Source organism: Brachyistius frenatus, unplaced genomic scaffold, assembly GCF_029030835.1.
Source record: "Brachyistius frenatus isolate BFR_SWC_R1_liver_20210118 unplaced genomic scaffold, ASM2903083v1 Contig_40, whole genome shotgun sequence".
Classification (NCBI taxonomy): Eukaryota; Metazoa; Chordata; class Actinopteri; family Embiotocidae; genus Brachyistius; species Brachyistius frenatus.
In genome coordinates, this window is record NW_027210639.1 from 1,648,902 (window position 1) to 1,676,850 (window position 27,949).

At 45.0% G+C, this 27,949-nt stretch overlaps 1 protein-coding gene across 2 annotated transcripts in view; it reads right to left on the reverse strand.

Moving 5' to 3' along the window:
- Nucleotides 1–394: 394 nt before the first annotated feature.
- The window catches only part of zfpm2a (zinc finger protein, FOG family member 2a), a 119,134-nt gene continuing 91,579 nt past the window's right edge, over nucleotides 395–27,949 (reverse strand). For both annotated transcript variants that reach the window (XM_069702110.1, XM_069702109.1), the window contains exons 6-8: nucleotides 5,482–5,688; nucleotides 4,444–4,671; nucleotides 395–4,068 (exon numbers count right to left, since the gene is read on the reverse strand). In XM_069702110.1, coding sequence (XP_069558211.1) covers nucleotides 1,481–4,068; nucleotides 4,444–4,671; nucleotides 5,482–5,688 — 3,023 coding nt within the window. In that variant the 3' untranslated portion in view covers nucleotides 395–1,480. The remainder of the gene's footprint in view (nucleotides 4,069–4,443; nucleotides 4,672–5,481; nucleotides 5,689–27,949) is intronic.

The window sequence follows — 27,949 nt, forward strand, 5'->3', positions numbered from 1 at the left end:
CTTCACCTGATTGGCCAGTGCCAAAAATTAATACATTATTCCTTATCAATGTAAAGGCCACACACGTCACTGCTCAAGCCAATACTTTTTTTTTTTTTTTTAATCTCATTTAGTTCTGTCCTAATATTCTGCAATGATATAGCCACAAGGAAAGGTACATCGAGTTCCTCTTGCTCTGCTGCATCGGCTTCATTTGTTACAAGCATATAATGGAGTTACATCACAACCAGACACAGAGCTCTGTTTTTACACTTTTATAAATTGCAATCCGACGAGCCTGCAAAGGTAATTTTGCATTTTTAAAAACAAGTCTTTATGTTTTTAAATGTCTGTTTTGAACTGCATTGTGCTTATTCTCCACGCATCGGTAGCATGAAAGAAAGACCAAAGAGCATTGGTTTATCCTGAGGATTTAAGTTTAATTATGACACCACATCAAAATAAAAATTTCCAACAGATCTGGAATTTAATTCCATCCATATACATGCATAGCAACAACGTTTTAAGAAACATTTTCTCCCATAATCAGGACATTGGAATGATCATTTTACATCAGTATCCCCACTGACCTCCCACCCATCTTGTTCATCAGCAATAAACGTAATTCTTGTACAACTTCTTTTTTTTCCCTATGGGGTAACAAATAATTATATGCACAGTCCCCATTTCATAATACTGCTTTCAGTAATGTTCCCTCATTTACAAAGTATTGCATTGAGAGCAAATTTCAAAAAGGGAGACCAAAGTGTATCATCAAACAGAAATACGAGTACTATACAAGAATGCTGCCATCCTCATGAAAACATCCACATCTGAGTTGAAGAAAAGAGACGGGGACAAACAGCCACATATGTATGCAAAGCCATGTGTATATGCCAAAATGTGAGATGCAGGGTTGTGCCTGGTTATCACCCCCAAATAGTGATTTTTAAGGCTAACAAGTCATTAGTAGCAATCTGCAAGTGACATTTTGGGCATATACAGAAACTGGTACAGCAAATAAGAATACACAAGTGCCTCAGTAGCTATTTTTGTGTCTAAAATGCATCTCATTTTTGTATTGTCTATTGTTTCATTGAGCCTACATTACAGTGTAAACAATATGTGTGCTACACAAGAATGACTATACAATAACATTACAAACAACTCTGATATAAATTTCATTTTGAATTTAAATTAAGATCACTACTCCTATTAATACTGATTGTAAAATAAATTAATGTGAAAGTGGCACCAATATTATTCTTGATTCAGTTTTCTTTTCTTTTTTTCCTTTTTTTTTTTAACCAATGGTTTTGCATTTTAAAGTCTTAAAACAATGAAAGAAGAAGCTTCTCTTGATTGTCCACAAGCAGCGTTTAGCACTGCATGATGCACTATTCCAGACACAACAGTGTACCAAAACAGAGGAGAAAAAAGGAGTAAAAGTCAGGAGGGAAAAGGTGTGGGAGGGAGAAGGACATGTCTTATTCTTCTCCACTTATTTTACATGCTCCGCAGCATGTGATGAACAGTAAAACTTCTTATGGGTAATAAAGTTTGACAGGTTGTTGAACTGGATATCACAGAGGCGGCAATACTTGCCACTTCCAGAGCCGTTCACGCCTTTATTGGCTGTGGGTGCCGCTTCCTCGTTTGGGGACTTGGAGGAGGGTGACATGTTCTCGTTGGAGTCGGCCTGATTTTCGGTGGCCCACGTAGGTGAAGGATTGGGGGGTTGGCTGTCTGGCTGGGGCTGGTTCTCCTGCTGCGGCGGGGCTGTGCCTGAACGCTCCTCTGGTTTGTGCCCCCCGTTGACGATGACCATGCCCCGGTTTTTGGGCAGGAGGGGAAGGGCCTCCTTGCCAGGGTGGGGGCAGCCATTAGCAGCCGGCTGTGGGGTCTGCTCTCTGGTCGTTCCTGTCTCGCCTCCTCCGGCGCCGCCTCCTCCTCCTCCTCCTCCTCCCCCATTAACACTCTGTTCCTGTTCGCCGGCCTCTCCCTGCATCACTGGTCCCCCAGTCACATAATCGGTTGGCTTTATCCCAAAGTACGGCGATATTTGCTCAGGACCCTTCACCTTCTTTATTGCTCCAGGATAAAGGCAGTGGGGCAGAAACATATTCTTGTTCTCGTCTTTTGATGGGATGAGCTGGGGCTCAGAGAAAGGCTTGAGTCCCGGCACGGGCCCCATGTGCGGGGGGAACATGCCTCCATTCTGCACCATCACCTTCCCGTTGCCATTCTTCTCACATTTGCCTGGGCTCTTATCAAAGACGTCATCAGGGTTGTTATTGCCTTCACTCTTCACCTCTGGGAACATGGTCGACTCCAGGTTGCCGCTCTCATTGTGTTGCTGCTGCTGTTGCGGCTGTTGTTGTTGCTGCTGACTGGCGGCGGCGGCGGCGGCGGCAGCAGCAGCGGCAGTTGCTGGGCAAAAGTTCTGTTTGTGTGCCAGGTAGTTCTCCACTTTGTTAAAACTTATCTTGCACACTGCACATTCGTGATAGTCCAAAAGTCTTTTGGGAGAGCTACATGTCTTGTCAGTGACTGGCGAACATTTTTTGCTGAGATCAATGGGAGCATCCAGCTCCTGCTGCTCCACAGTATTGCATTTGGGAGCCAGAATTGGTTTAGTGACAGTCAGAGAGGCCTCCAGGTGTTTGGGTACCATACCTGGGAAGATATCACAGCGGGGGTGGAAGCGGTCTGCTAGGCTCTCTACAGCTTCCTGGGATGTACAAGGATTCATAGGAGGAACTCCAAGGAATCCAGGCTGACCCATAGGGGGCCTCTGGTGGTCCTGATCAGGGAGACACATCTCGTACATCTTCCTGCGCTTGCGGGTCCTCATGGTCCTCTGCATGGAGGGCACCTTGTTGGCGGACATACGTTTCATGGGAGGATCGTGACGAGTGGCGCAGTAGTACTGCTTGTGGACCATGTAGGTCTCGTGACGGCTGAAGGTGATATTGCAGGCATCACAAGTTGTCTTGTTTGGGTCATTGTCGCTTTCCACCAGTCCCGTGCTGGGGCTTTTCCCCTCCATCTGCTTGCCATTGAGCCTCTCCTCCACCCCAGTTGGGGTAGAGACCTTCTTCACCTGCCCTGCTAGATCCTTATCAGGCCCTTTAGCTCCGGCATTGATCATGTCCAGCACGTTGGAGTTCAGGCAAGCAGACTGCATGAGGTGGCTGTCGGCCTCTGTAGGGTGGCAGCCGGCCAACATGCTGACAGAGCTGTGACCACTGTTGGGGCTCACCGCCTCTGGGACCTTATCTGAGAGGGCGGAGAAGTCAGGAGACTTTGCCATGTGTTGCCAGCGGCTGTTACAATAGTGCTTTTTGTGGACCAAATAGTTGTCCAGGTTGCTGAAGGTGATATTGCATTCAAAACAGGTGGCCCCTTTGGGCATAAGAGGACTGTAGATGACAGGGGGGTAGCTGTTCCCTCCGTGGCGCAGCCTCCGGTGAACTAGCTCTGACATTTTAGCCAGAATCTCAGAAGCCTGCGGGACTACTGAAATGTCTTGGGAGAAAGCAAACTGAGACAAGAAGGGGCCCATGGGAAATGTAGGCATGTTATGCTGCACAGGGGAGGAGGCCAGTCGAGGGCTGGAGGGCTCAGACTTGATCCGAGTGTATGAAAAACTGGCTTTGCTGCCTGGATGGGCCTCTCCCTTCTGAACAGACAGCATGGGCTTCTTCTCAGCCTTGTCAGCCTCTCCGTCTGTGCTGGTCTCCTTGTTGAGGGCCCCTTTGGGACTTCCCAGCAGAGCATCCTTCCTGTTGGCCAGCTCAGCGCGGGCCTGCTGCTGCTGCTGCTGGAGGCTTTCCTCCGGCCCCCTGGGGGAAAGCTCGGTGCCGTCGCCTTCCCTGTGAAGTTTGCTGCCGTGCCCATGTAAGTCCTGATGCTGTAAGAGTTCCCTGTGGCTCTGGAAGCTGATATGGCAGTGATTGCATCTGAAGGCCGCCTGTGACAGGTGAGACATGATGTGATGCTGGAATGTAATAAGAGAATCTGCCGTGTAGTTACAGATTGTGCATTTCAAGCTGGTGCCAGGAGGGAGGCTCTCTTCCATTTTGACACCTGTGAAGGAGATAAAAGGGAGAAATGCTCAGAATCTCGCCTCCCACTTCTCCTTCAGAGTTAACTGTAGAAACCATCAAACGCTCATGCATTATGCCAAGCTTATTCTCATGCACTGTATTTTTTTTCGCTCAAGGATAAACTGTCAACTGTGCTAGCTGACAGCAGGATATGTATATTTCTCAAAAGAAATGACAGTAATTTTTCCAAACGTGTGTAAAACTCTGCCCCTGTGTCATATTTTTCGAAAAACATATTTTTCATTTAAAATTGTGTGAAAGTAGTCAACTACAAGAGCCATCATATATATATAATTAGATCTATTTAAAAATCTACTTTCTCTCCAACTCTTTGAGTCATGACATTGTCACTCACCACTGTGTGAGGTGCTCAGGTGTATTTCCAAGGCCCTGGCTCCGGAGAAGCTCTTGTTGCACTGAGGGAAGGGGCAGATGCTGGGGGTCTGGTGGGGTCCGCTGTCGTTCTCCTCCACGACCGTCTCGGGCTCCCTCTGCCGCCCGCTGCAGTAGTACATGAGATGGGCCTGCAGATTCCTCTCACTCCGAAACCAGATTCCACATGCCTTGCAGGGGAAGATGTCCTCTGGAGGGACACAGAGAGGGACAAAGGGGACAAGATATCAGGATACAAACAGTTCTTTCATATTTACGTATATGTATAAAGATAAAGAGCTTCCACGTATGCTTAGACACACACACACACACACACACACACACACACACACACACACACACACACACACACACACACACACACACACACACACACACACACACACACACACACACACACACACACACACTCTTCTTCTATACTTCTACAGTTCTGACTCTCAAAGCCCACGTTAAAAAGGCTTTTCCACCAAATCCTCAGCTGCAGCATATCGCTGTGTTGCTACCACTGGGTTGGTGCCCTTTCTCAAGGGCAAACAAGAACACTGGACCATCTGCTTACAGAAGCCTCCCTGTTGAGCTGAACCCAGATAGCCCTCGCTAAGTAAACAAACACACTATTTGCATGAGGCGTGTATTTTGCAATTAACACGTTAGTTCGAGCCTCAGTGTGTTTATGTGAACCCAAAACTTGAAGGTCGATGGCTCTTATCTCCAGTGCAGAGACTCATCTGGGTTAATCTACGCCCGGCGGAGACGACGCTCCTTGTTAAGCAGGTGACTGAGTGCAGGCTGTGCAGGCTGTGGACCGTGTGTGTGTGAGAGACTGTGTGAGACTGTGTGAGACTGTGTGTGAGAGAGAGAGACAGACAGACTGACTGACTGTAAGAGAGACAGACAGACAGACAGACAGACAGAAAGGGAGAACAAGAGCACATGTGTGATTGTGCACGTCTAAACGTTCCAGGTCTGTGTGCGTGGTGCCTGCGTGGACACTCACTGTTAACGATGGCAGTAGGCAGGATGGAAGCCATGGCGGCCTGCTGCGGCAGGAGCTGGATGCTGTCCAACAGCCTGGCTGGGTACATGCCCTCACTCAAAGACATGTGGTTCACCGCCTGCAGACGCGAGTCAAAGTCCACCGCGAACGCCACCAGCTCCTCGCCCTCCATCATGTTCTTGGTGGTGGTGCACCACAGTTGGCCACCTGGACAAAACAGAGATAGAAGAGACATTTAAACGCTTGCTGCGAGAGAGGAGAAAGCTTTGCTGCGTGTACACATGAGTCATTCTAGTCTTAAATGTCAGGCCGTTATGCGGCAGAAGAAATTATATTTGTGTGCGCTTTGGATGGCACGCACAACTTGTCAAAGACTCAGCATTTCAATGGCGTGTTGCAGAACAGTGGAGTTGAAACAGGGTGCTGTGTAGGGCATGGAGTGAAAAAGTGATTTTGTTCACAGATTTTTCAAGGAAAAAAATACAACTTGATTATATTTTGACATAAAGAGTAGAGGGGCAGTTCACCAAAATTCCAAATAAGCTAGTTGCGCTACTCCTTCAGATTTCTGCTACCACTCTGATTCAGTGAGGGTGAACAAAATTTCAAAATTTGAGCAGCAACATGTTTCCAAAATCAATGCCAACATTAATCTGGACCATTGACAGTGCAGTTTCTCTGTTCTATCAATGAAAACACAGTGAGTTGTGCAGATCTGCTTTTTTTAATGTCACATTTCCCTGCAGTGAGCGCAACAAATGTTTGTTTGTGTTGGCATTGAAGCAGAAATCTCCACATTTTGTGTACTTTGGGTGAATGCACCCTTTAAAAGGTAATGTCCTTCTTTTTTACTGTCACTCAAATGTCTTTTTAGGCTACTGGTGCTGATATCCAGAAACACAGCGTCCCTCCACTGGGGTAAACTGTAGCCGTGAGTGCTGCTGTCAGCTAGAACACTGAGACAGGTCCTCCATATTATTAGATTGTTGTGTTTTGGGATTAAGCATTCCTCTGAAATCTTCTGAACATATTCATTAAGTCAGAGAAAGGGGGAGGGGGCAGGAGGAAAGAGGGAGGGGGTAGAGGGAGAGAGTGAAGGTTTTAGCTTCGATAATATTTATCTCAGCACATGACAGGCTTTTCAGCTGCACTTCATTTTCCATTGAAGAGATTAAAGTTTTTAATATGACTATTTACAGAAATCTGGCTGGGGAGATAACAACAAACTATGATACGCTCCCGCTAAATGGCAGAATTAGGACATTGTTTCTGAGGAAAGCTGGACAATTAATTAAAGCACGCTGTTAGCTTTCAAAGATGTGCAAACATACCGACGGAGCGTCAGGCTGAGAGGGGACATGTGATTTGAGCCCTGGCTGATGTGGAATAAAGAGAGTCCTGAGGAGAGGTGTGTAGGCAGGGGGACGCTGCTAGAAAGCCCCCACACATGTGCAACACTGATTACTCATGTTTACACAAAACCTCTGAATCACCGGGTTTAAAACAGCCCTGTAGACATGGTGAAGGTGCACGAGTGAGGCTCTGGAAGACAACGGTCCACTTCTCGGTCTGTCTGTTTATTAGAAATAGGAAAGTGTTGGATAGAAACAGAGCCGTCATGTCTCGACACTACCACAGCGTGTATTATGTATAAAACATAGTTAAGTTTCTGGAATGAAATGCCCCATTATTTCAATTCAAAATTGAATATTTCAGATTTCACATCACTGTCCTGATTAAAACCTTCCTAGCCCTTCCTATCTGCTGCTGAAGCACTGAAAATTAGACCAGGACAAACGTGTCAAAAGAGTGAAATGGTATTAAAATATGCTATCTTTCAAAGTCCCATTTGTGTGCAGACTTCCTCTCCACGTGTGTGTGTGTGTGTGTGTGTGTGTGTGTGTGTGTGTGTGTGTGTGTGTGTGTGTGTGTGTGTGTGTGTGTGTGTGTGTGTGTGTGTGTGTGCGTGTGCGAGAGCGTGTGCATGTCAGCCCCACTTTAAAGAGCAGTGCCTATCTGTCGGCCAATCTGCTGTGACGAGACACACACTTCAGGCCGCTCCACTTCATCGTTTTGATTCTGTCATACCACACACTGCCTGGAGAGGCCCTTTGAATTTTTATCTCCTAATTAAAATAACAAAACTCCTCTCCACTGTCTGCCCAAGTTACCATCAAGGTAGATACAAACTGCCACTGACAATGGCGGGGAATATATCACAGTCATAGCCACAAAAGTTTCCCTCCTCTGTAAGGATCTTTTAGTTCAGACGCACCCGGCTTACAAAGAGAATTATGAACTAGGCCCTGGCGCTCAGATACAAATCTGTGTTTTTTGGATCAATCCAAATCAAAGATACTGTATGCTCTCCTCAGCTGAAATGAAGCAGATTATGTGGAGACTGATGAAAATGTTTTACTGCATTTTGACGGCGGATTCTGCACTCCGATTGCGTCCCTTCAGCCAAGAATGCTACAGATCCATCTGTTGTGTGCGAGAATGCTGGAAGTGAGTTTTTAGGACTGCATGTCCCAGTTTTACTGAGCTATAGAAAACACTGAGGCAGCACTCTGCGTGTTACATTCACTCACTCAACCAAGACAGGGGAGGAAAATACATGTGCTCAGCCTGCAGGATTACGGTATAACTACACTTGGAGTATTTACTGATACTTTGTACATTCGACTCTGACTGTTCTCTGAAATGCATCATTACAATGCAGCTATAACATCTACACACATACCCGCAGCGCATGCATACAAACTACCGTGCAGAAATGGGTCATTTTCATGCACATATAGAGATCCAAGACTCCGAAAAACGAACGCACGGAGGTGTCAGGTGGGCAACAGACAAAAAAATATTCCATGAAGCCTCTCTCTCTCTCGAAAGATTCGTCATGCCTGTTTCCCTCTCACAGCCTTTTCATCGCAGGTGATTTAAATCACAGAAACACGGGTGAGCCACCTATGACAATGGCGTGATCGGCATGAATGAGGAAAGCGGGGGAGGCGTAGGTGGAGGGTGGGGGGTCAAGAGTTAGAGCGAAAGACCCAAACCGCTAAGTCGTGAAACTGGGGAAAAGGCAGGGAAAAGTGCAGCTTGTGATTTGCACTTGTTTGCCTGCTAACTGTCTGCAGTGTGAGCTGCCTTTGTGCAGTGGCCAATGCAGTTGGAATGAAGGCTATTGTCTAAATCCTCCTGCAGAGCACCTGATAAAAGAATAAAGAACTATGACATATTCTAAAAACAATGGAGGAATTAAGGGGAGACAATAGGCCAGCTGCCTCATTAAAACAATCAAAAACGGCATCCTGTACGTAGTCCAGATAATTAAAAACCACTGCTTCCTACAGTCTCTCAATACCACATCCACCAGCTCACTGAGGCCCTGAGACTATAGCTCTGCTGGCTAAATGCCCTCTTCCCTCTCTTCTTTTTGATTAATGGTTTATTTGAACATGCAGTTGAAGATGAACATATGAAGGAATTCATGAAACAAAATTATAATGCAAACCCTTTCCCCCTCTATAAGTACTCATAAACTAATCAAAGGTCTCAGGATGAATCGCAGGCACTGGGGGCGCGTGTCCCCTCCCCTTTGCCTAAAGCCCCGAGAGATTTCAAAGTGCAGGCATCACAGGGCATTTTTTAATTTTCTCACTTTAAATGACTTTATAAGAAAATGGATGTGTACAGTATCTGCGGACGTATGGGGGAGGCTGCGAGAAGAGAGTATGAGATACTTGAGCAGGAATAATTTTTTTTCTTCCCCTGCTCCCTGCAAACCGCTACCACCACCATATCTTAATGAAGCTGCAAACAAATCTCTCATGCCTCATGCAAAAAGCTGAGAGACAACAAAGCAGCAGAAATAACAGAAGGGCCCGGATAATTAAACTGGCCTGAAGACAGGTATTCAAATGTTGGTGTGTAAACAGCACAACTCTTTAATAGTTTAGCTGTAAAATGCGTAGTTAAGCACATCAGCACTTGCCTCTCCCATCTGTCCAAACACATTACCGTTGCAGGGGCCATTACAGCACTGGAGTACAGTCCCACTGTGCCGCAGCCACGTGTTATGGGTGAGGTTGAATGGGGCTTCTGGGAACACTAACAGAGGCCCATTGGCATTATCTGAAAGCATCGCGGGGCCATGTATTATAAAACACCACCGTACAGTTTGAGAAATTGCAGCTTGAGAGCAGGATTTGTTAGGTATGCTCATATGGAAGTGACCTGTTTATAGCGATTAAAGAGAGAAAAAAAGGTTGAATATGTGACATCAGATTCAGAGTGTAGCTCAAATTTTGTTGACGTGGATACCTCTTTTTCTCTTCAGCCTTTTAAAGTTCCCGTCTCTGTCCACTGGCTCTGCTCTCACTGCTGGTCCTAATTGTGAAGTGAGGCCAGTGGTGCCTGAAGCCACAGAGAGGGTTGTAATTAAAGACCTCTACTCTTGTCTTAAAATCAGCTCCAACTCCTCCTGGTCAAATGGGAACAAGCTGTTCGCACCTACGAATATCAAGTAGCTGCATGTCACTCTTCTTCTTCTTCTTCTTCTTCTTCTTTAACAAAGCTCCATCACACGAGGAGTAAATTACAACATGACACGACAAACAACCACCCAGTCAACTTCCCGAGAACTTGTGAAAATATTAATCGCAAATGGTGGATGAATAATATCTGTATCTGCACCTGACAGCGGACCTGATGGCGTTGCCTGTGACAAACACTAAACAAATCCTCCTCATGAATACTGGTAAATATTTGGACTGTTTCTGGATCATCAGAGTTGAACACATTAGGATGACTCATGGCTGTCAAACCTCGAGCCGGAGCAAGCAAGCAGCAGAAAGGAAAACGCTGAGTTAGACCCGAGCGGGAACATCATTCACAGGGTCAAACAAGCTTACTATTATTGACGGTACACTAAACTAGAATTAGCTGACTCTACTATTATTTCAGTGAGGCTCTGACACAGATTGACTCTCTCCCTCTCTATCTCTCCCTGCTAACTCCCTCCTGCTCATGTTTTCTCTCGGCCACTAGGAGGCACTCTTCTCCTGCTCAAGCTGCAGCCCGTGGATGTTTTGCTGTGATGATGCAGAGACGCCTCAGACATACGCCAGTCTGCCTATGCATCCTCGCAGGTAGGTGCTAAAGATTTTACTCTCACGAGAAATACATTCGGATCAAAAGGCGTTCGTCTGACCTCATTTTCACTTGATCTTTGCTTGAAAATCACGTTGCATCAGTGGAGCCTGAATGTTCTGGGATATTTTTTTTAATGTTTACTAATCTTTGGTCTGTTGTTGCTGCATTTCTGTAATGACAGCAAATCAAGCATGTGCGACCGACTTTGACACTTTTTAAAATGTTTTATATTTTATTCCAAAAAAATCGGACGTGAGGCAGGAAAAATAATCTTCTGTTTTTCCAGAGAAATATAATTTTGTAAATATTCGTTTACAGAGCCCTGACTTGCCTTGCTTTGTCTGACACCCCCCCCCCCCCAATCCACCCTCAACCACCACCACCACCACCACCATTACCAGATTTCTCTCCTTTTGCACTCCAGTGTCTGGACTAATTTTAGTATCAAGTGTTTTTGCAGATATAGCCAGTACCGAGAGCTCATGGATGGCCTTGAGCGAATGGCACACGGGTCAGAATCCACAAATTAAAAAGTCCTCCCAGGGGAGCCTCGTACACGCTGCTCTCTCTACTGTATACATTCACAGGCAACAAAGACATAAAACCAGCCCAGCACACCGCACAATGTCATTCAACACACATTCATGAATTGTTTGAAGACATAAAAAAAAACAAAAAAAAAACTGTTCCGATAAAAAAAGATGCAACGCTGTGAATCAGCAAATGTTTTACTGATCAAAAATTAAATGCTTTACTTTGAAATTAAAAGACGTTTCTGTGGCTGGTCTCTGGAGAGTCTTTTTAAGCAGTGAGAACGTTGCTGGCTGGCAGGGGGATGTTTGCCTGGTAATGCTGTTGTAATCATATTGACGGAGAAGAAAATAGAAATGTGAATTAGCAGCTATTTTTGCTCCATTAGACTGCTATGACGGAGCCTGAGAATTTCAATTTCAAATTTATTTCCTAATGAAATGTATTCAATTATAGGAGGAATAACGCACACCCCAAACATCACCCGTTTCATGAGGATTTTTAAAATGCACAAAACATAAAAGTTTTCTTTTTGACATTTTCAATTTCCAAAACAAATTAAATGTTGGCCCACAAACAGTAAATGTCTGTTGAGAACATTTTACACTTTCCATATTGCAAGTCCTACAGTTCAGACTTCTGTGCTGTCAGTCTGAATCAATAGCAGCCACATTCCTACAGTACAAAGCTGCTCTTCCTCATTAGCTGCCACACACAGTCAGCTCCTCCCTGTCCACAGTAAAGTGGAGTAGACTATTAAAGGAAAGCTGTGACTGGCTCCTCTCCGCTGCGCTGCGCTCCGCTCTGCTTTATTCTTTATTTGGACAGGTTTGTCCCATTGAGCACTCTATTAGCTCTCCTTCTCTGCGGGTAGTGCTGCCTGTGTCCTGGTTGTGGCCAGTCGACATGTGTTTACTGCGGCCCCTGCTGCGGCGGCAGGCTGGTTGGGGGCCCGTCCTGACCAAGCCCTGCTAATGGGACCAGAAGACCCCTCGTGACAGGACACCGCAGCAGACCCTACCCCTCCCTCCCGTCCAGCTGCGGCCCCGTGGCCCATGTCCCCCTACCCATCATGCCTCGGCGGGAGCAGGTGAACGGCGCGGGGCCAACGTCGGCTAGCTCGGTTTTCCTGGGAGAGCAGCGCGCCATCGCCACGCGCCTCAGTGGTTCCTCCAACATGGCTCCGGCCCTACACCACATGGGCTGGCTGGCCGTTCTGTATGTGTGTGTGGTGTGTGTGTGTGTGTGTGTGTGTGTGTTTGGGGGTGTATGGTGGATGCCAGCCCTAATGCAAATGCTTGCCGTTTAAAAAATGGGAGCCTCTCTCCTCCTCTGTCTCTCCTCTTTGGAAAAGGTCTAGTTTGGCCTTCTGGTGCTGGCAGTTTATTTTTTTCCTCTCCAGAAGGACAGAGAGCCAGAGAGATGCACCTGTCATCCATTTTGGAATTCAACATTTATTGATCTGATCACGAGGAGTGAAATTCATGAAGTTATGTGTTTTTCTTTTTGAGTTCTCACTGATTTGTGCCTTAAACCGTGCATTTCATATTTGCAGAGTGTGCCTTATTTACAAGCATGCTAATTTGGTATTCACAGCACAGCAATGCACAGGAAGAATACACACACACACACACACACACACACACACACACACACACACACACACACACACACACACACACACACACACACACACACACACACACACACACACACACACACACACACACACACACACACACACACACACACACATGTCACCGGTGCAACATCCCAGCATGCCCTCTGTCTCTGCACCCCTGTAATTCTACATATTGCTTAAAGTATGTGCTAATTAAATTTTCTGTCGGTTTGCAAGAGAAATAAATAATCTGCAGCTAAAAGGCCTAATTGCGTTTGTCACATTGTGTCTCGGTGGCTGGTGCATCGGGAGCACAGCCGCTGCCCTTGCTCATTGCCATTCTGTCGTCCTGGCAAGCCCCCGCGCTGCCCCAGGTATCACCACGCGGCCATCTGGAGCCGACATCTGTCTCTCTATTGATCACAAGGGTTTAGCACTTGATCAAACAGACTGCGACAGGAAATTGCTCTTTTCCCCACAGAAAAGGCCAATCGCCTGCGTGAGGGTAATAGAGTGGAACTGAGATGCAGCACCAGCGTGGTGGGCAGGCGGGCACGGGCACAGCCAGGCAGGCAGCGGCACGGCGGTGTCGGCCGCTGTGGAGGTGGCAGGGATGGAGCGCTGGAGTCCACTGCCACACGTTACCCAGACCATGTTTCTAACCCTGCTAATAGTAGAACAAGAAAACCCTCCCAAAATTATAATTTACAATCATGCTGGTTTGGAATTTCCCACTCTGAACACATGCATGCAGAAGAGGACCATCACCTCTGATTAAATCGTATTAAGTGCAGAGTTTATCTTTCAAGTCATTCAGATAACTGTGCAACCCAACAGCTGTCTGAAAGTGTTAGAAAAGCTGGATGCAAAAGAAATATGCCACATAATAAGTACACCAGATGGTGGGAAATGAATGTATTTCTTCTTGGAAAAAAAAGAAAAAAAACCCTCCATTTTCTTTATCATTAACACTCGGGCTGTCAGTTTTCAGAGTAATTAAAATGGACAACTGGGGGGAATTGTAGCAGAGTACAAATCTCTTAAAATAATGTATGTTTAATATGTAGCTCAGCACCCAGGTGGAGGGTTTCAATAGTGGGAAATCCCTGACAAGACTGCAGTTGTCTCTCGCTCTCTGGTATCCCCAGTGGAGTTCAACACACCATTAGTGCCCGAGGTGAACAGCTCCTGAATTTGTGTTACAGTATGTTAGCTGAGGTCCACATCTAAAATTGTGCCTTTTCTCTGCTCGGGCATGCTTTCGAGGCACTCACTGTAACAACATGTTTAGCAAGTATGGACAATTTGATACTGAAGGTGACATTTATTCAGCATTGTAGAGAAATATTTAATTGTTCCTGCAGAGAGCGAGATATGTTTCCCCTTGCCTACAGTGCTGGGATTGTCCTTTGGAATATGATGCAAATTTGGGATGAAGCAACTAATTCCTTCCTTGCACCCCTGTACACTCCCCCTCCACCCCCAACTCAATCCTCCGCCAGCCTCCATCCTCCCCAGACACGAGGATTCTGATTAATCGTGTGACCGCCCCTCGTTTTGCATTTTACACAATCTCACCGCGCCACCGAGAGATGTGTGTGAGGTGTTTCGCCACTTTTGGCAAGCTGAAAAGATGTAGCCCAAGGAAGAACAAGTCGAAAGTATGAGGGAAAAAAAATATGACCAGGGGACGTGATAAAAAATTATCAGCCAGTGTGTTTTCCTGTTTGGTTTTAATCTACATTTAATTAAATTCTTATCTGCTGTGTGCTTATGGCTGCATTTGAATGGCGAGGCTGCATTCATTATGAATGGTAAAATTGAACTCAGTACATTGTGTGTGGCCCAATAAAGAAACAAGACTCTTATTGCAGTGCATGCACAAGCTCCGACAGACATGCGGAAAAAATAAGTCAATTAAGATCGGTCTTTAAATTACCGCTGTATCAAAACAAGGGGCGGGAGCATGCTCCATAATAGAATCCTGACAGGGAGAGAGCACAGCTGACTGTGGTTAATATACATACCATTTGATACAGCCAATTGTATTAGCCTGTTTATGGAATACACACAGTTGATGCACACAAGATTTACTACTCTGTCATGATAGTTCATAATTGACAGTGGTGGGGGAAAAAAAAAAGTTGACTTCTACCAATGTGGAGGTCAGATGAAAAATGGCGTCAGCAGTATAACAAGAGTTCCTCATAAAGATTCTGCTGGTTTATCTGAATGTTAAAGGTCAACAGCAAAGGTCAATGACAGACCACGTAGACAATATGTGGGCCACAGCAGACACTGAAGAGTTAAATCCAAGGGAGTAGAAAAAAGAGGGAGAGAGAGGGAAGAGGAGGAAGATTTGGCTCCAAAATTGTAATACTATTGACAAAAGACACAGCTTATAACGGGCGGGCGGCACTTCATAAGCTAAGAACAATATCCCATAGGCAGCACCCCGGAAAACGTCGAAAAAGACCCTGAGCTGATACTACAAAGTTGGGCCCCGCAAAATCCCTAAATCTTCCCTTTTGCTTATTCCAGGCAGCGTGGGGGAAGAGGGAAGCTCCCCGCTGCCTGCCCATGTTTACAGAGCCGTTCTCATCTCTAGGCCTTGCTCATCCACGGCACTGACACACGGTGTCGACATGATTAGGGGTCTGCCTTTGCATAGGGCTGCGTGTGTGTGCGGGGGGTGGAGGATCGGCAGATGAATGACTTTGGTGCATCGGAGCAGGATCACAGCAGATAATCGCTCCCGACTGCTGCGCCGCAGCGCTCAGATCTGGTCTTTAAAATAATGTTCGGAGTCAAGTCTCTCCAAAGCTTTTTTCGCAGGTTATCTTCCGCATTTTATGTTTGCTGTTTAAATCTTAACAGGACACAAGCAGCAAGGGAGAGCAAATGTGTCTGGAGTCGGAGGAAGCGGAGTGGAAATGTTATTGCGAGGGGTTAAGATTAGCTGTAGCAGGGGCTGAGCAGATGAAACTCCTCTCTATTCGAACGGCTTTCGTTCCTCGAGGAAAAACTTGGAATGTGTGAATTTAACCTTGGGAGGCCGCACTCCTGCGAGAGGCACAGAGGGGATAATGAATCTGACCTCTTGCTAAAAGTGGCATCACTCAAACACAAGACAAACACCAAACCCACTTCAGGCCATTTAAATACAGACCACCAGCAGCACTCAGACAGTGTGAATACAGTACAACATAAATTCCAATATCATAAATACTGCTATCACACAAACAGAGGTGCCATAAAGTACGGCTGCCTGTGTCTGGGACTATAAACCTCTGGCGTTACTCATCGGGAATAAACACACATGCACAATTTACTGCACTAGATCCCCCTTTGTTTATCTTTTAAATAAGCACACTTTATCACCTTCCTGCATAAGCAAATTGCATGCAATGTGTGTTGTTTTAACATGTGATATGCTGTCCAGAAGATTCATTTCTCCCAACGAATTCAATTGTCTTTGCAATATCCTGCTGCCATAGGCATCAGGCCCCATCACCTGTTCGTTATCACTGGCCGTCCTGTTTGGGAGCTCTTGAAACGGTGCCATGGCATTGACTCTCAGTTAACAGCAGGTCTCTGAACTTCTCATGGTTGATGGCGGAGGCTGGGAAATTACGCTAACAACTAATTAACATCATAAAGAGCATTTAAATGGACGGACGACACCTGCAACCTTCATTTGCACACGCTAACGCAGAATTACCTGTGTTTTTATTTTTGCAGATAACGCATGCATTTTTTAACACCTTTTAGAATATTCATTTTTCCGTGGCTGGCTTTAAAGTTGGCACCGCCATCCTTTTTACTACGTACTGTAAAAAAGCCACCAGGCCAAAATTAATAATTGTCAAAACAGAGTGCTGGCGGAACGACTAAAGCTGTTTTTGTTTTTTTCCCTCCGAGTTTGTGTGCACCTTAAAAAAAAAATTTGCACTGCCATATTCTGTGCCTGAAATAACACATTCCATTTCTAATTTCTATTTGAATATAAAATATTTCCAGGCGGCAGACATGGACCTCCAGTTACTGGTCCGAATAACAAAGTGCTGCCTGTCAGTCTGAGACACTTTGCTGGCTGGCTGAACTAAGCTGGTTTAGACTGACAAGTCTTCAACGGTGGCAGCCTCCGCTTCCACTGGCAGGCCTCTGGAGTCCTCTCTCACTGCGGCTCCCAGCCTCCCAGTCTTTCACTACTGATGGCCACAATGCAGTCGAGTATCCCTGTTCTTTGAAACCGCTCTCTCCGTGTCTTCCCTTCAAAAGGTCTGAAACAGCGGCTAACTTCCACAGGACGGTAATGCACTCACACCTCATTACAAAGCCACATTATGGACTACAGCAGTAATACGGCTTTAATCTTCTCCAAATCGTTATAAATGTCAAGCTGGGGCCAGGGACTTCCCAGTCTACTGCACCAATGGCTTAGCCTGCTATCCCCTCTTTTCCGTATAAGCTATAGCCAGAGTATTACATTCACTGCCAGATCCCCTGAAACTTTCAACCCTTTTGTTCCAACATTCAATGCACCATTAACATACCCTTTGGAATTGTCTCTCTCTCTCTCTCTCTCTCTCTCTCTCTCCCCCCCACCCCCATCCCTCCCCAAAAAGCCCCAAACAGCTAAATATGAAAACAGTTGATACCCCTACCCCGCCACATACACCGCCCATACCTCCCCCTTCTTTTCCTTAGCCTCTCCTGATGAGACGCAACATCCCTGTCTCTCCACTGAAGGATCCAGACTTTCTGTGTGATAGAGAGACTGCGGCTGTTTATTAATAATGAATTTGGATGTTTGCGTGTGGAATGTTATCAGCGCGCGCACAATCCCACCAATAGTTTGCCCTGATGGGGTAGCTGGGTTCCTCATTAGCAGAACATATTTAATCCAGAAGTTTCTTATCAAATGTCACACCTGCATCTCTAAATGGCATTTTCACATTCATTCGCCTGTATTTGGGAGATGAGGCTCCAAGGTGCTTTGCAGAGATTAAGAAGGAGAGAGAGTGCAAGCTTATTTTATCATTTAGCGGGTCTGGAAGGAATCCAAGGAGTTTTTGTCTTGTTGTTGTAATTAGAAAGCCTTTTAAGTGATAACGCCTGCATAGGAATATGAATATGTAGCGATCAGGCCAGTCCCCCCCCCCTCCCCCTCCCTCCCTCTCTGTCTCTCTTCCCCTCTCTCTTTCTTGGCTTTTTTAAATTGTTGAATGCTGAGTTTTTGTTCTATGTACAGCAAGGATTAACTCAGAAGCTTCAGAAGTTTAATGAAAGACTTGAAAGTACACGCTTTGTCTTGTTCCTGACTGCGACAATGCGCGAGAGCGGACATGACATGAGTGCAGTTTTTTTTTGTTTTTATACCCAAAGCATAAAGGATGGACTTCACGTTCCTTGAGGGCCCATTTCAGCAGCAGGACTTGACAAAACCCGCCGTATAGAAATAAAACAAAACCTGCATTCTTCGACACCTATTCAAAATTAAAAGGACACTTTAATAAAATAGGCTATGGTTGTATTGCGCGTGAATAGAAATAGTATCCCAGAAAGCCTTTTTTTAGAGGATAATTTCCAGCAGAAATGAGCTGAAATGTTTAACATTTCCTGTTCCAGTGCTCCTCTCCAGCTGCACAAAAATGAAGCAGGTCTCTCAGTTCTGGCATTTAGTCCCTGTGTATATCCAGAAAAGCCGCTGCTAACCATCGGGCCAGAGATAAGTGCAAAACTGAGAAGTATTGATCCAGTAATAGTAGTTCACGCTTTGACTCTGACACCTTAACCCTGCAGACATAATGTCATAGCCTCTTATCCTTTCCTCTTAACACAACCTGCCTATCTCCCACAAGCTGTCACCTCTAGTAATACGCTTCTCAAAAGCTCCCCTAAATCACTGAAATCATTGCACTTTCGGACATTATTTATTTTCTCACCTCTTAAAAGTGAAGCGTGATTTACAGTTCTGTAAAAGCTTGTACTTTTTTCTTTTTTTCCCCTCCTCTTCCTCCATTTCCCACTCGACCTACTGGCGCTTTCCGTCGAGGTAATTCCATTTCTACCATTGTAAGAGCTGTTACGTAGCAATTACTATGTTAGGTCTGTGTAATTGTGTTGGCTTACAGCGCATGACAAATACAGTCGAGCTAGACCCTGCATAGTGATCCCACATGTATGCTGGTTTAGACGTTTTCATTAATTGAAAGCGTCACTGTGTAACAGTGCAGTATTACACTCTGGCAGGTATGAATGAAGCCTAATACAGCTTAATTACTCTGCAGCTAAATATGTATTGTTGGGATCCCTTATGTGGGGCTTTTTTATCTGTTACAAATCACAAGTTTAAACCACTGGAGGGTGGGAGTGATAATTAGTGAGGATTTAAGCATCCAGAATTCTAATAGAAAAATGCTTGGATAAATCCAAACATCTCTCTCATACTGTGAATGATCAGACGCTTTGCCCAAACTTTTTTGATCGATGCATTTCAAAAGGCTGCCACGAGAGAGACTAGACCATCGCTGAAGGATGCCAAACGTTGACATTATATGCAAATTTTGTTTATTATCTCGCAGGCAGCACAGATCCTGCCTTGGTTGGGGCTGGTGCAGCCCACAGCAACTTCCAAGCAAGGTTTATGCACAAGGGTTTCTAATTAGCTCTCTGAGGGCCGCAGTTAGTGCGGCACTTTCCACAACAGCCGTTGGGAAGTTGAACACTAACTTGGAGGGCTCCATATGTTGCCCAGGAGGCCTGAGAGACAGACTGATCCTGTGTGTTTCACGTTAGGAGACACTGTGTTCGCTCCGGAGAGCAGCTTTTCATTCTTCTGTGGATGGAGAGGGAAACGTAGCCAAACCAATGAATGGTGCTCATCGTTAGTCATGTATCTCTGGGCTGCCTTCATTTCAAATATACCACTTTTAACATGGTGCCCTTAATGCATAAGAAATGGATTCAAACAAAGATCATCAGGCGACAAGCACACACATGGAAAGGTGATTTGTGGATTGTAACTAATCCTGGTAGATGAAACGCTTCCATTCGGAGCAAGTATTTGAACGTTTATGTATGTACACATGGATGAGGATTACTACCCATTTACAGTATGTACAGCAGGTCATAGGGAAGTGGCTGGGTTGGATGGTGACTTCCTTTGTGCGATTAGGTTGAGGGAGCAAAGTCACTGTAACTTTTTCAATATTTAACCTGCCACAATCTTTTCCTTACATTAACCAAGTGCTACATTTGAGCCAGAAAAAGTCTCATCATGCTTTAGTTGCCATTATTCTTGGATAATGATGGAAAACGTGTGAGCATTCTGCCGATATGTATTTTGCAACCAAACAGATGCTTTTCAAACAAATTTGAGCAGTGGGAATTTTTATTTCGACGAGAGTTAAATTTAAATTATAGCGCTGAGGTGAGCCATCGAGAAGTAATGCTGTTTGACACGTTGCACAAACATTACTGCCCATTTGCTCAAAAAGGTCTTTTCTCGTACAAGTAGAAATGTTAAAATGTTTTATTTTCAGAGACCTGCGAGTAATTCTGTGTTTCTCTCTGAATGTAACTGCCCACTGGAAGGTGCAGCTGTATCCATGTAGAGTCAGTGTCCCCCCCATAGCCAGTCCTCATCTGCAGGTACTCACTGAGTTTCTATTTCAAAGCTCTGATGATCTTGTACCTCCTTTAAATGTTGATTTTCAGTGAAGAGAACCCCGTCTCGCCCTCCCTCTCTGCATCTCAGTTTTCCTCCCTTCACTCTCAATCAGCGTGCGTTCTGCTTTTGACCCCGGCGGCGCAAAAAAAAAAGACGATGCGCCTCATTAACTGAGGCATCACACTGGCTTTTTCAACTTATTGTCTCTCGCACCTTATCCGGCCCTTCATCTTAAACTTGGAATAAATTAGAACGATAACGATCGGGCGTGTGCCATTAGTCACAAATGAAGTGGTTAACGCAGAAAAGGGGGAAGATAAGGCTGAGATCTGATGCTGATTCATAAAAGGGAAGGCAGATTGTTGTAAAATGGCAGATAGACCGTGCAAATTGGGTGTCGACATCATGTGGCAACGTTATTACCAAATTAGCTCGTGTTTTTTCCCCCGCCCATCCTGATCTTAACCTCGGGAGGAACGGCAGAGAAAGGATATGATTGTGAGGCGCGCACAGACGTCATTCCTTTGAACAAATACTTATTACTTATTATACAGCAGGAACTGAGGCTGCGTTTACCTCCAAGATGTATTTGCTTTTAATTCATACATTCGATTGTGACATTTGAAACAATTTCTCTATTGAGGCTCCAGGTATTACCGGCTAAATGACAGTCCTGAGTAAATAGAAAATGGAAGGGGATGGGGTCTTGATAAGAGAATACAGTGTTTGTTCAAGTTGAGGCTACTGCTGGCTAAGGAATGTCTTTTGTTCTGAGGTGAAGCTTGGCCTGTATCTTATGTTTAGTCATGGCCTTACAGCTTTATACTTCTAATATTTGGTAGTATAGGTAATTTGTGCCAAAATGAGATTTTCAGAGGAGACTCTTTTAGCTAACTTGGAAAGGAGAATGAGGAAGATAACCCAATTTACTGCAGAGGACAATTATCATGGAAAAAAGCAAACGGAGTGACACATCGCAGGCCGAGGTAGCATCACTTCTTTCTGAAGAAGACAAACTGGTAGATTGAAGGTCTCTTGAATCCAGGCTGTCGCTGGGGGTAGGGGAGCTCTTGTAATTTGCAGAACTGAATCCATGGAGCGGGCATAAGGGAATAAGTTGGAAGGGGAAGAAGACAGAGAACAAACCTGGCAGGCACGTTGAGGCCATGCCAGTCCTGCCTGCGCCACGCGGTGTGGCAGGGGGGCAGTGCCAGGAAATGTGGCAAGAGGAGGAAAGATCAAACAACAAGGGCTGCAGATCTCCACCAATCTGCTCTGTATTAATGTCAGAGCCAAGGAGCAGCTGAACCAGACGTGATCCACAATGTGTGACAGCGATGTATGTGTGTGCGTGCTTGTTTTTTGTGTGTGTGTGTCTATATGACCATTCGCTGCAAACTGGACCAAATTCATAATGGCCTGGTGGTATGAGAGACAGCTCGTAGAGAGTGAAACATTTTTCCAACTTGTCCCCAGAAACTTGAGGACAGAGTTCGCTCTCAGACTGCATTTTCAACTTCTTTACTGCTACGTTTCTAATACCCGCCAGCAGCGATGGATTCCCAGCTTTCATTCGGCGGTATTGTGCATGTGTTTCTGGATGTCAGACACACAGTAGCCCATGATGGAGTAGTAGGAACCTGGTCCCTGTATCGACACGCCTCTCAGCTCCAGTGAGCTGCACACCCGGGCCTGCATCCCGCTCCAAAAACTTGTTCTGTATAGCCGCAATAAAGCAAGCAGACGGCAAATGAGCTGCACGCTGCCATCGCTCCCTCCCGGACAGATGGCAAAATTAGACAATATGCTTTCCAAAATTACACTGAAATCACATGGCCGCGTGTCTGTCTGCTCGCCTGTCTGTCTGTCTGTCTGTCCATTCTTCCACCCATCCGTCCGTCCCGCATGGTGTCCCGGCCATCTTTGCCTGGGTGTGGTGCCTGGGCAGGGGCGAGGCGGCGTTGTTTGGGATGATGAGGAAGCTGGAGCCAGCCTCATTGCTGTTGATTGATATCAGAGCGCTGCGATGGGATGTAGGGCCAGCAGGAGCATCGGCGGACGAGACGGGGATTGTTGAGGGGGGTGCGGGGTGTAGCAGGGGAACGAGCGGGTTCTATGACAATGCATGATGAACAGCCTGCTATTTGGAGTGCATCTGCAGGAGCCAGTTTGTTGCGCCGAGTCCTTAGAGAGATGTGGGAGGAGAGCAAATGTTTGAGGAGCGGACTCTGCGACTGCTGAATCTCCCAGTGCTCCATGTATTTTGGGAGTGACACAGAGCATCTTATGACAATATTAGCCTCTCTCCCTTCTTGTCTTTTTGAATAGAATCTTGAACTGCAGGCTGATAATGGTATCTCCGACTGATACGGGAGTCTCTGCTGCAAACAGGGAAAGGTCTGCTGTTTTGGGGGGAATCTCTGTTGAAAATCTTGTCTGAGGGAAATTACGTTATTCCTCTGCTATATGCAGTCTGAGATAGAATTGCACAAGTTGGCAGCTTGACTATCTTGTCATGTAAATAATTTAACAGAGACGCTTCTCCCTGTCTACAAAGAAAGAAAACACCCCTTTCATAGTTACTGTACAAACAGAGCACTTACAGAATGGCCTCATTTTGAAGTTTAGTCCTAAAAATAGATATACAAGTAAATTATTATCTACAGTAAATTTCATATAAAAAAAAAAAGTAGGGTAATTCTGACCCAAAAACTAGAAATATGACAATGCAAATAAAGCTTAAAACCTACAACAAGCTCGGCTGCATTGGTTAAAGTATCGATTTGAAAGTGTAAAATATTCCTCTAATTACCTCAATAAACATAAACACAGCCATTACTGGGATGAAAGTGGAGCTGCAGATGGCACGATAGTCTGATTCTGGACTGACTCATGCGTATAGTAGCCAGACAAAGTGGGTAAATATGAGGAAGTTGCACAGAGGCTGAAAGAGTTGGGACTTTCTGAGGAGCCTAATGGTATATATTCAGTAGAATGATCACAAGCACAGACCGCTCATCGCTGGCTTTGATTGGCCTCCCGCTCTGTCGCTTGGGAGGAACCTCGGTCCCCTCGGTGACGGCTCTGTCTCCGTCTTTGTGCCCCGTTCAAGCAATTACGCCCAGCTACATGTTTTCATATGGGAAATAGATGAGGGCGGGTGGCGGTGGGTGGGGGTGGCGGTGGTAGTGGTGGGGGGGTGTCATGTGAAAAAGTCATTTTGGCACTGCACTCTTCAGTTCCGGTCATGCTCTGTACCGACGCAAATTAAAACCTCCCCAGTAGCCTATGTAAATATGCTGCCTACTGCGCTGCGCTTTAATGAGCCATGATATGAAAGACATCTAAAACCAATGGAAAATAACTGGCCACTTAAAGGTGGGGTGCGTCTGACAGGTGACAGGTAGAGCCACGTTTAAGACAGTGTCGGGCGGTGGAGGGGGTGGATGTCGGGGTTTGCAGGCTGATGGGGGCACACCAGCTCTGGCATTCAGAAATAATCTGGAGCTGTGAGCTGCAAGCCAGGGGAGAGTAACCAGCTTTTTAGCCTCAGGCATTTCAAAGAATTCTGGGTGGCGGTGGTGGAGAGGGAGACGGGGGGAGCAGGTGGAGATTGTGTGTGTGTGTGTGTGTGTGTGTGTGTGTGTGTGTGTGTGTGTGTGTGTGTGTGTGTGTGTGTGTGTGTGTGTGTGTGTGTGTGTGTGTGTGTGTGTGTGTGTGTGTGTGTGTGTGTGAATACCTGGTGTGTGCTCATTTTTAAGGGGGTGGGATGTTGTTAGGTGAGATGTGAAAGGAGACAGTTACTATGTCTCCTGCTTTGAGACACAGCTCATTGTCACCAATTTAAAAAATGTACATAATTTCGCAGACACACACACACACACACACACACACACACACACACACACACACACACACACACACACACACACACACACACACACACACACACACACACACACACAGACACAGACAGACAGACACACTCAGCCCTCAATCCTCTAATAACCTGTCTTTTAAAAACCGTACATGGATTACCTATCTGCAAATCTGCTTTGTATGCAGAATGTGATGGCGGAATGGAAATGAGCAACTGTTCAAGATGGCGCCCACCAAAAAGGGAACCACATCTGCACAAACCGATTAATCCGAAACATTCAGAGGAATCTCAAGTCATTTACAATATCACAGAATCCATAATCAAGATTCACTGCCAGAGCCGGAGTCTGCGGCACAGAGTCAATGCCCAGTTCAATGAGGACTGATGGAATGTATAATTTCATGACAGATGCACGCATTCACAGAGGAACACAGGGTCATTTTAACATTCACAGGCAAAAAAAAATACAACAACTTACCCTAGAAAGGAAATACACACTCAATTATTAACGGGAGAAAAGAGGCAACAGCAAATGAAATATGTAAAATTTGTGTTCACTGATAGCAGAGTATTCATAAAATGCAAATTTTGCATTTTGTACAAATATGGGTGTTGCTTTTAATAGAAACAGATGTACGTAGTTGTTTAGAAACACAGCATCCTATGGATATGAATTTGCATCTGTAATTGGTCAAATCCCTGTGTATGCATAACATTAATTAGGATGATCATGTTTATTGTAAAGCTTATGGGCTTATTTGTTCTAACAGGTGACTCACTGAGAAGACACATTAGAAACAAACCACTGTGGTCTTGGGCTCATAGTGGGAGGAGACCAGTTTAATGTGTGGCAACTTGAACGCATTGCATTTCAAATGTAAAAATGGGGTGAACAGATATGTAGATTTCTCTTTAAAAAAAAAAAATCTGTGGCATGGTTTGTTGGTTTGAACCTTGCCAAGCCATGCTAAATCCAGTCTTTAAAGGCACACAGCGAGCTATAAAGGTAGGAGCCGGCTGATAGGCTGGTGAGATCCATTGTTGTTGGGCCATCTGACAGTCTAACTCGTGAGGAAGGGGGAAACAGAGGAACAAGCCAGTGGGGTGCCTTATGAATTTAGACTAAGTTGAGGTTCAACATTTGGCCAAAAACACTCTCTCCTGTGAACTGTCAACAAATGCGAACCAAACCCAACAAGAAGCGCTCTGGTGGAAAAACATTTCACCAGAGCTTCTTTGTAATCTATCATGTGGTTTTGACATAGGGACGTCTTTGACAACATGTGCCACAATTGCTTATCTGGGGTTAATGTAAGTAGCAATGTACAGAGAAAAGAGATGAGCATTGCTTTAATATGACTGATTACATATCTGGCAGAAACGTCACCAGACAGCGTTAAAGCTGCAGTAATCACTATTTCTATATTCACAATAAAACACATCATGATGTGTAATGTAAAGAGGGGCACTCAGAGAATAATCACCCATTTCTACAAATCTCTTCAGGTCCAGGGAGTTTGTTTTTTTCCGCCTCTTTTAGTTCACTGTTTTGGTTTTGCAGCCTGCAACTTTAATGTTTTAGTTCAGTCACACCGCTGTTATCAGCGCGACTACAATGAAGCACTGATGGAGCCACTGAACCAAACTGCAGACAGACAAAGTTAGCGAATAGCTGGTGAGCATATCGGAGCATTTAGCAGCTAAACAGACAGATTTTTTTTCCTTCAGCTTGTTTTCAGCAGCGAAACATCTCTGATAAAATCCTCAGTGGCTACAAGCCCAAAAGCAAATGGCACAAAAACTTAGTGACTAGCTTGGGGACACAATGAATCAGCAAGCAAACCAAACGAACAAATTTACCAAGATTTTGGTGTTTTCTCTAATATCTGTGTTTCCATGGTGCTAACAGGTTAGCCAGAAATATTTTGCAAGGGTTTTAATCGGGGTGGTCAAAAATGTAATTAATGCAGCTTTAGAAAAATAATTAATTAGACTTCAATGGATATGGGCGAAGAGTTCATTTTTGCCCACTCATTCCTAATCATTAATTTTTGATGCTGAAGTAAAAAGTTGTGCTGCTACGTGAAGATGCTGAGACATCCATCTGACCCGTTTGGGTCTTTCTCTCACCCTGCTTCCTGCCTCTGATCGCAGAATGGCTTTACAAGAAGCCATCTCTCACCCTGGCAACTTCGTGTGACCTTGTGGTTCTGAATAAGACTGTAAAATTGATTCAGCTCCTGTAATAAAAGAGCACACACATTATCAGCATTCTAATTATAATTAATACAGGCAGCAGCGGCAGGCCCATTATTTACGATGGGGGACCATGGTAAGCAAACACAATAATAATCTGCTCCATATTTTTATTGATATGTTGATGAATGGCTCTCTTTCACACAAAACACCAATGGAATGTCTCAGTGGCCGATCATACAAGTGCTGATTATTTCACTGGCAGTTTCCTTCACCCCCGCTCCCCTCCCGCCTCGCCTTTCCTTCAGCTTCTCCTCTTCAGGCTTTCATTAGCCCTTTGTTTGTATCACCTTAAGTCCCTGACTCCAAACCTCATTACAGGGAGCTGGGTCAGGTGATAGAGTCAACTAACCTCCAGGAGGTGAATTACTGTCAGAAATAAACAGACCAGCAGCAGCAGCATCACACCAACGTCCGCCTGTCCTGCAAACAGATACCCAGGACACTGACCCAAGTCTGCAGGAGTCTAAAGAAGATTTCAAAAGATGTTGAATGTTATAGTCTGCATCAATAGGGGTTTGATTCTGAATTCAACACGAGAGACCAAACCATGGTCAATTTTTGGCTGATTTTAATCTGTGCAATGAAATATTCTCACAAAAGATCCCTCTATGACTTTGAGACCTACTTTCTGTACAAACTGGTGAATCTGAATCATGTATGAGTAATTACAACAGTAATATTTATTCTTTTCATTTGATTGCTAGTTGGCTTTATCTGGGACCCCCAAAATCATCTGTTAAAATACAGTTTCAGTGGCTAAAAAAAGCTTTTAAATTCCCTCCTTGTCTCAGTGGATTATATACTAGTTACAGAATGCAGACTGCTGCCATCGAATATGAGAATACTTCTATATTAAACAGTGTCTGAATATTCTCTATCCAATGAATATCTGGTTACTGAGCACAAAGGACCCCACTGCCTCACAGTCAAAGTGTGTAAAATAAAAAGACAGCAACCTTCATATCTAGGTTATCCTTTATAATTAGGTGTCTATGTAGCTTATGCCATTTCCTCTGTTTGATAATTGTAGTCCATCCCTCCTAATTTTGCAGAGAGTCAAAAAAAAAAAAATGCTTATTTGTGCCTATCTTTCTTATTAATTCTCCTCACAAATCCTTGATTATTTTCCAATCCTTTCCTCTGATATCTCTGGCTCTGTTTGTCTGTTTCACTCACTCCTCCACTGAGCAGTCTGCCTTCCTTCTCAATCGCCTGTTTTGTTTCCCGTTTTAATGAACAGTTGGATTCTTTTATTTCTCTACAAGTGCTGGATTTGCCTTATCACCCCCCGTCCCTTTGAGGGTTGCCAATTGGTTTTATCCATGGATGTATCATTTCTTAGGCT